The sequence below is a fragment of the Amphiura filiformis genome, chromosome 9 (assembly GCF_039555335.1).
Source record: "Amphiura filiformis chromosome 9, Afil_fr2py, whole genome shotgun sequence".
Taxonomy (NCBI): Eukaryota; Metazoa; Echinodermata; class Ophiuroidea; order Amphilepidida; family Amphiuridae; genus Amphiura; species Amphiura filiformis.
The window spans coordinates 9,114,726-9,122,935 of record NC_092636.1 but is presented as its reverse complement, the minus strand read 5'-3'; the positions used below and the strand labels follow the sequence as shown (position 1 = coordinate 9,122,935).

At 36.8% G+C, this 8,210-nt stretch overlaps 1 protein-coding gene across 1 annotated transcript; it reads left to right on the top strand.

The window, feature by feature from the left end:
- Positions 1-798: 798 nt before the first annotated feature.
- LOC140160593 (growth hormone secretagogue receptor type 1-like) lies at positions 799-4,694 on the top strand. Its single transcript, XM_072183833.1, is given in 2 exon segments — positions 799-2,245; positions 2,248-4,694. Coding segments are annotated over 2 exon segments (1,206 nt in total). The 5' UTR covers positions 799-1,549; the 3' UTR covers positions 2,758-4,694.
- Positions 4,695-8,210: the final 3,516 nt, after the last annotated feature.

The following is an 8,210-nucleotide window of genomic DNA, read 5'->3' as shown; positions in this document are numbered from 1 at the left end:
CAAACGTCCTACATTTGTTATACCCTTCATGTTGTGCCAAAAGGGCCACTTTAAATGTGTTATACTATAGGGCATATTGGACGCAATAATTATTGTCATTGACACTGATAATATGACGTTGCCGAGAAAGAAACAGCTTTTTACTTTTGGCAATGTTTGGCCTGTTTCAAACGGCGCGACTGAAACTGATTAGTGTATTTTGATTAATTTTTATTCATCATATTATAGGCCGTACGAATCTATTTAAAAAATAACAATACTGAAAAACACATGCCATATAAATTGTTTTTCAAGATATAGACTTGTGTTCCCCGCGTCCCGCTAACCCCCGTTTCAATCATTAGTTCAACATCAGGCCAATCATCAGGTGGTTTCAACTTGAAAAATTGTTTCTATAAAAAAACAACTCACACTACTTTCTTTCACTTTCCATTACTATTTACCTTTCAGAATTTAATAGTTGTAAAAAAATAACGTTTGAATGTTATTTCACATTCACTCTTGGATCAGTTTGCAGTATAACATAGGTCCTGATAGAAATCACATGTAAAAATAACAGTTTGGCATCGCACGAAGACGCTCAAGGCGCATTACAAGGTACGCGATTAACCTTAGTCCACCGCACGATTTGATAGGTGATCGATCACATGCAAGCAAGCGTAAAGCGTTGCACACTCTAAGCAAATCATTGGTCTAGGACGCTGCACCACCAGCTGAAATGCTGAAGAGAAGTAGTTTTTTGATCATGTTTTGTCATCAGTTCAGGGATATAACCTTTTGGCTTATAGCCCCAGTCTATAATTTTCAAATATCCAGCGTAAATTGAAATCCAAGGTTTTCGTACTTTTTTCTCATAATATACGGTACCAGAAACAGACAATTGTTTGGCAGTGGTTGTAGAGCTTTTGAGTTTCAGTTCTTCACTGGTCGTCCGTGGCACTGGTACAGTAATCATTGAATGGAACAACTTTTGGACTTTTTTATTCAACTTCACTGGAACGTGAAATTGTTACATTGACATTGGGGGTTCAAACTCGGATCGTCTCATTGAATTCACCAACTCGGGACTACATTGTACTAAATGCCATTTATTTTATATGCCAAAGCTGCTGAACTTCCATGTTGAACTTGATTGAGTTTATATGTATATGTAGCAGAGCCGTTAAGATTTCGCTGACACGTATTAGGCTGATTAGTAAGCATGTGCCAACTCGTGAATCTGTAATGATTCGAACCTCCCACCATAACTACAACTAAAAGTACAAGATAGCCTAATAGCGTGAGGAATTGGCACATGACCGCGATAATCATATGAAACTGTATTTTTGCAGAGCGCTGCAGAGCGTGCCATGCCCAGTTCAACCATTTTACGCGGACTGTCGACCATTTACACGGTAAATAAGTTTGAATAAACCTGATTGCTTTTTCATACGAACTAACAACTTAACTTTCACATGCAATGGAGAATTTGATGTTTAATTACTCAGGCATATCATCAGGAAGCATAATGGAACACCTCAGTTCTTATATTTCCGTTAACCTCACGGACATGGAAAATGAGGCTTCCATGAGTTACAGTTACAGCAGCGGCGCCGAGCTGGATTGCCCCGATGGTCAATGGATAGTCGAAAGTCTTGACCATGCTCACAGTATCGAACTTATAATACCATTTTCACAACGCTTCATGCTTGGAATCGTTGCTCCAATTATCACCATCATTGGCCTCTTTTTGAACTTGGCATTCTTTTTTGTTTTAATTCGTGTACCTGATATGCACACCACGACCAATTTTTACTTGGCTAATCTAGCCATTGCGGATTGTTTGTTTCTGATATTTTCTACAGTGATAAATATGTGGCAATCGATGAACATGCCTATCACCGGGGCTCAACCATTTCAAACTGACTATGGATGCGGGATGTTCTTTTGGATGAATTATCTTTGTTATTTTGCTTCTATATCATTCGTAACTCTCGTGACATTAGATCGTTACACGGCTGTGTGTCACGCAATAAGATATCGTCGTACTTCAAGAACCAAGATTCGAACCACAGCCATCGCTGCAGCTGCATGGGGTGTTGCCTGTGTTTTCGCCGCGGGCGTGTTGCCAAATTACATACAAGTGCAAAGACACTGTTATCGCTGGCCTGCAGATGAGGAATTTTTCAATGGCAATGGATTCTCCGATGTGGATGTGGTGAACTTTTGCTATCAATCGATCTCCATTGGGATTTCCCCAGCTTTTACCTAGTGATACAAATTGTACCATTTATCATCGCTATGATAGCATCTCTGTACTGTTATATCAACATTATCAGTAAATTCAGCAACAGTGGATCATCCGCTCGCAGGGAAAGTCTCCGTAGACAGCAAAAGGAACACAAAAAACGTCGCAATCAGATTGCATTAATGCTTCTCGTTATGGCGTCGTGTTTCTTCATTTGTGAGGTGCCTTTCCTGGTGTCCAGTTTTATCTTTACCCACGAGCTACGTTCGGGGACTGATATTAGTCATGAGACAAAGACAATTCTCACAATTGTTTCTCGTATTTTCCTTTACCTTAATTCGTCAATCAACCCTTTAATATACAGTGCGATAAGTCCGACTTATCGACGCGCGTTTGTTACGGCGTTCAGCATCCAAAATGGCCGACAAGGAAAATCTTCTTATCGTGTTGCGTCACATACCAAAATGGTTACTTTGGTTTCCATGGCATCAGAGAAAAGCACTAATGACGGCAAACAAGCGGACGTGTAAATACATTATAATGATGAATGAAATGAACAGTATGAAAACTGGAAACAATAAAGAACAATAACAGGACCTGCTCAGTGGCGTAACTAGCGGGGGGCAGGGGGGCAACGTGCCCCGGGCGCCACCCTTAGGGCGCCAAATTGACCAATTCAGCATCGATTCTGCGCCCCTCCAAGTCAAAACTTGTCGACAAAGCCAAATATCAATAAAGTCAAAATATTAAGTTCAGAGACCACGTTATGAGGCGTTTTTTACATCAAAATATTACCATATTATACCCCATATACGCAATTACGCATCATCAGAATGTTGGAATTTATAATGGTAAGAATAAGATAATCTGCACCACTCACGAATGAAATAGAAGACTGATGCAGTTATTTCATGATGACGAATAATGGCGATATTAATATATTTTAATTTTCTCTAATTTTTTTAATGATTAGTTTTGTCAACAATTGATCCATGCTTATCGACAATCGGATTGCTTTGTCGACAATATTGTTGATAACAACAGCCTTGTCGACAACAGTCCTAATTCCCAGTGGCGTAGCCAAGCGGGTCAGCTGCCTCCCCTGTGAGAGGCCTTTCCCCTCTGTGTGCATAGCCTTTTCAAATATATATATATGTACAAATGTATAATAATTGTGTATTTTTAATAATTGTTTTATTTTTGTTTTTGGTCAATGTATACATAAATGCTAGAAAAGTGTATATTAACGTTTAAAGATGCAAAGTGGCTTGCAACTTCAAGTTCTTATTGACTTGTTGTTGTTTATTTGTTTTCCATTTCCATTTACTGGCAAGTCACGCCATTGAAATGCAAATTCCGAAGAAAAAGCAATAATTGAAACACTGCCAATACCAGTCATGGTTTCTTGTATTCTTATCTGTCATGAAGATATACTCTTCAAAAATGTATTCCAGTAAAATAACTTTGATGTTCAAGAATTAAGAAAATAAAAAGGTACAAAATGGGATACAATTCTTTTAGTATTCTTTACACTGCCAAAACAACAGAGCAACACTTAATGAACACTTGAACCACTGTGTACTTGAATGGCTAAGGTTTGTACAGTGAAGGTATAGGAGTGATAAATTATTAACACTAAAACGCGTGAAAAATATGAAAAATTAATGTTATTATTTATAACACAAGATAGTGTTAAAAGCAGTGTACAATAGTACAAAACTCGATTGTGTCAAAAGCATGAAGGCCAGCATAAAGCCTATTTCTAGAAATAGAATAATGGACAAAAAGACACTGTGTTGATGAAGACCGCATCTTTCAACGTTCAGGAATAGCACGCTGTGTGAAGTCAATAATATTATTGCAGATGATAGGTTAAGTCTATAGGTATCATCCCGCAGCAACCACTTTGAGATTGATAATACAGATGCAGGCTCGGAAAGTTTCAAAACTTCGACAAGAAAAAAAAGTCAGACAGGAGGCGTTTTACTTTTCTAATATGATACAATTTGTATCAAAATGATTGATATCAACACATTTCTAATGAATATGATTGAGCAGCATGTCAATTCCAATTTGTTTTGAAACTTACCAAAAATGTGTTGCTATAAGATGAAAGCAATCATATAGGTTGCATTTAAATTCAGGCGTGTGTTTGTTTATTTGTTTGTTTGTTTGTTTGTTTGTATAATTTTTCATCACATCCAAGACCAGTCAAAACTTACGTTTCTGATGTTTCATCAACCATCGGTTGACTTCATCAGCAGTGTTGTTGTTTTGAAGTGTTATGTAATATTGAACCGGCAACTCTTGGAGTTTGAGCAACATCATTCCCCGTGTATGCAACACGGGTGAAAGTTGGTATGCCTTCTCATCATCATGATCACACAGCACTTCAAAACAGTAGCACTGCTGATTAAGTCAACCGACCATTGATGAAACGTCCAGAAACATAGGTTTTGACTGGTCATGATGCAGTCATGTCTACAGTAGAATTCATCTCGACCTTTGCAGGACTTAACCCCATTAAAAGCTATTAAACCAAGATAACACTCATTGAAACAGCTCAACTGATTAAATCGGATCTTCTCTGGCTGTGCACATGTGACTGTTTTCATGTGCGATATCGCAATAAAGTTTGTATTGTAGCTTCAGTTGGGTAACCGATTATAAAGGAAACGAAAGGAAACAATGGTATGTGTACTATTGTTCACGAAATGAGACAATGGCGTGCTTTTTGAAAACCAGCATTCTTGAAAATGAGCAACATAATGATTGTTGACTTAACACGGTTTGGAAATAATTTCTTCATATTTTTGGTGTTATCTGTCGTTTACATATCCTTCCTAAAACACAAAAGTACGACCCTCTCCAAACACCTAAATTAGCTAAAAATTTAGGACATGTTACAAAACTATATTGTCTAGAATTTTAGAAGAGTACTTTTAATATTGGCCGGTTATTTTTCACACAGCGACGTTAACTAGGCAATGTACTATTACCTATAACATTAACTAAAACACCAAAGTACGAATATTTCCAAACATCTAAATTAGCTAAAAATTTAGGACATGTTAAAAACTATATTTTCTAGAACTTTAGAAGAGTACTTTTAACATTGGCCGGTTATTTTTACACAGCGCCGTTAACTAGTCATATCCCCATACTTTTAACGTAGGGCTATTTGTAGAGGTCACGCTCAATGGGAAAGAGCACTGTGTATTGTGTATAGGAAAACGGACAGTAACTGCAGTATGTCTTGATGGGATGACATTCTAATATAGTAGGGATAAACTACAGACCTGATGAATTTATTCAAGTGTTTGTTTGTTTGCTTGCTTACTTGCTTGATTTGGCGTGGTTGATTGTGTTTTTTATTGTTTTGTTTCATTCTGATTTCTTAATTATTTTGCTTGTTTCTTAATTCTTTATTTCTTTGTTTTTTAATACTGCATCAGTGCATGTTAAACACAGTGAATTATGTGTATCCGTATCACATAATGTTCTCATCTGTTTAATTTTGTTTCATCACAGATATTGGAACACATATCTGTGGTTTCATGCACCGGCCCCTTCGTGAGGTGAATGCCTTTACTAGCTGTAACTTAGAAGTGCCCTTTATAATCATATGACTTTCGAATTCGTATGAATCCAGTATGTTAATGAACCTGAGGTTGCTTGATGTTCGCAAGTTAAAAAGTCGGCTAATTAGATTTCAATGCAATGACATTGACATTCACCTCGTATGGCTGAAGTGATGAAATACGCTCTAGGCTAGCCTGGTCTGGTCATATCAATCAGTGATCGGCTCTTAAAAATGGGTGTTGTTCGTTTGTTGTTTGTTTGTTTGTTTGTTTGTTTGTTTGTTTGTTTGTTTGTTTGTTTGTTAGTATGTTTGTTTGTTTGTTTGTTTGTTTGGCTTGGGGACATCTGATTACTGAGTTTGTTTAATTGGTCGTTCCATGTGAAGATACGCTTGGATCCTGATGTGACCTGGCTAAAACAAAATGTCAGTTCAATTAGCCAGGCTACAAAGCCTACATGTATATAGAATACCCACCTATGGAGGGAAAAGTGAGACTGAGAAATATATTTGAAGATAAAGAACAAGGGAAAAGAAGCAAGTCCCAACAAATTTTACCGTCAGCCTTTGGAAAAAAAAAGGAAGGAAGTTCTTAACCCAATCTCAAATGCCACTGAGGCGGCTCCATCAGTTACAAAAACTGATCAATTTGTTGAAATATATCAATAAAAGAATTAAAGTAGGGTTTTACACTATTAGTAAAAACGGTTCTAAGTAAAACCTAAAATAGTTCTTGAGCTGTCCCTGTATGTGGAACCTTAAATGGTTCTATAATAAGAACATAATGTGGTTCTAAAAAAAAGGCTATAAAAAGAACCATTTTATATCTGAAAAGACCAGAAAGAACCATTTGGTGTTCTTTCAATATTCAAGAGCCCTTTCTCTTGACGGTTCTACATGGAGGACAGCCAGCAAACTTCTGACCGAGCCCCCCCCTCAATATGTACAGTATAGGGCCTCCATATTACATATACATGTCTATGAGTTTTAATATTACGCTGATGATTGCTATTTTCATGTTACATAAATACTATTTTCTTTCAAACACATGTATCGTGTAAATAAATAAAAAGATTAACACGTAATAAATGAATACAACTGTTGTATATCGTCTGGCCTGGTATAAATTGCTGTCTTCGCAACTGTTTTACTTTTTGTTTGCGCGTGATGCATGTCTGTATGCCAGATTTATGAATGCCCCATGCTCGCGTAATATTTGAAAGAAACATGAAATCATATGTTAAACAAATTAAGTAAAATTAATATGATTTCCTTTAATTTTCTTAACAATTGCAGTTTTGTGCTAGCCCAAGTCTTGCATGACCATTATGCCCTACGCCTTTGGATTACTAGTGACCCAGCATAACCCAGGGCGATTCAAAACAACGCCAAGCGAATAAGCGTATCCCACAAATAGGACTTTTTCTTGAAAAGACATTTCTGTCACTTGTATAAAGAAACGAACTTCTGTGAAAATGTTTTGTGTGTTTTATATTATTTTCAGAAAACTCTGAAAGCAATTAACTTTAATTGGACATGAAGTTAATTAGTTGCCTTACACATGCTATAGTGTTTCGCTCATTTTTTATTACTGTAGGCATTCTACAGTTAAATAAAATTTAGTCTATTCATACGCTTTTTAATTGCATGTATCGTGAATAGGAGGCCTGAATAGGAGCTTTGAATTGTTGTGGTTCTGTTTTTCTCGGTGTGGATAATGTGCGAGGTGCGAGTTCGAGTTGCGAGTTGAAATTTGCGAGTTGTCAAAGGAAAGTTGCGACTCGCAAATTTCAACTTGCAACTCGTAAATTTCAACTCGCAAATACCACTCGCAAATCAACTCGCAACTGCCCTTGGCAACTCACAAATTTAAACTCACAACTCGCCACTCGCAAAATACCTTCGCACCCCCCCACCCCATACATTGTTTCTGACATTTCTCTTTAATGAAAAATATGCAAAATACCGATTGCCCCCCAAAACGCATAACTGATTTAAAAGTTCGTATTAAGGTGGTACTAGGCCTATTGATAAATTTGTGACTATTTGTGCATTTTTGTCGAAAAATAATAACACTCTGGTAACAAAAGTTATGTATATTATAGGGGCAAGGAATCCTATACACTGGAATTTCAGTAACTCAAGACAAAGCGGTACGTTATTTATGATAAGAAAAGAGTACCGCTAGAATGTACCTCATTTCTTAGCATATTAATGAAACACTTGTCTTGAATCACTGAAATTTCAGTGAAGTAATTCCTTGCCCCTATAATATACATATATCTTTTGTTACCAGTGTGTAGTTATTTTTGAGAAAAATGCAAAATTAGTCACAAAATTTATCAGGGGTGTAGTACCACCTTAAAACATGACATTTACTGAATCATGACATTTCTCACACAT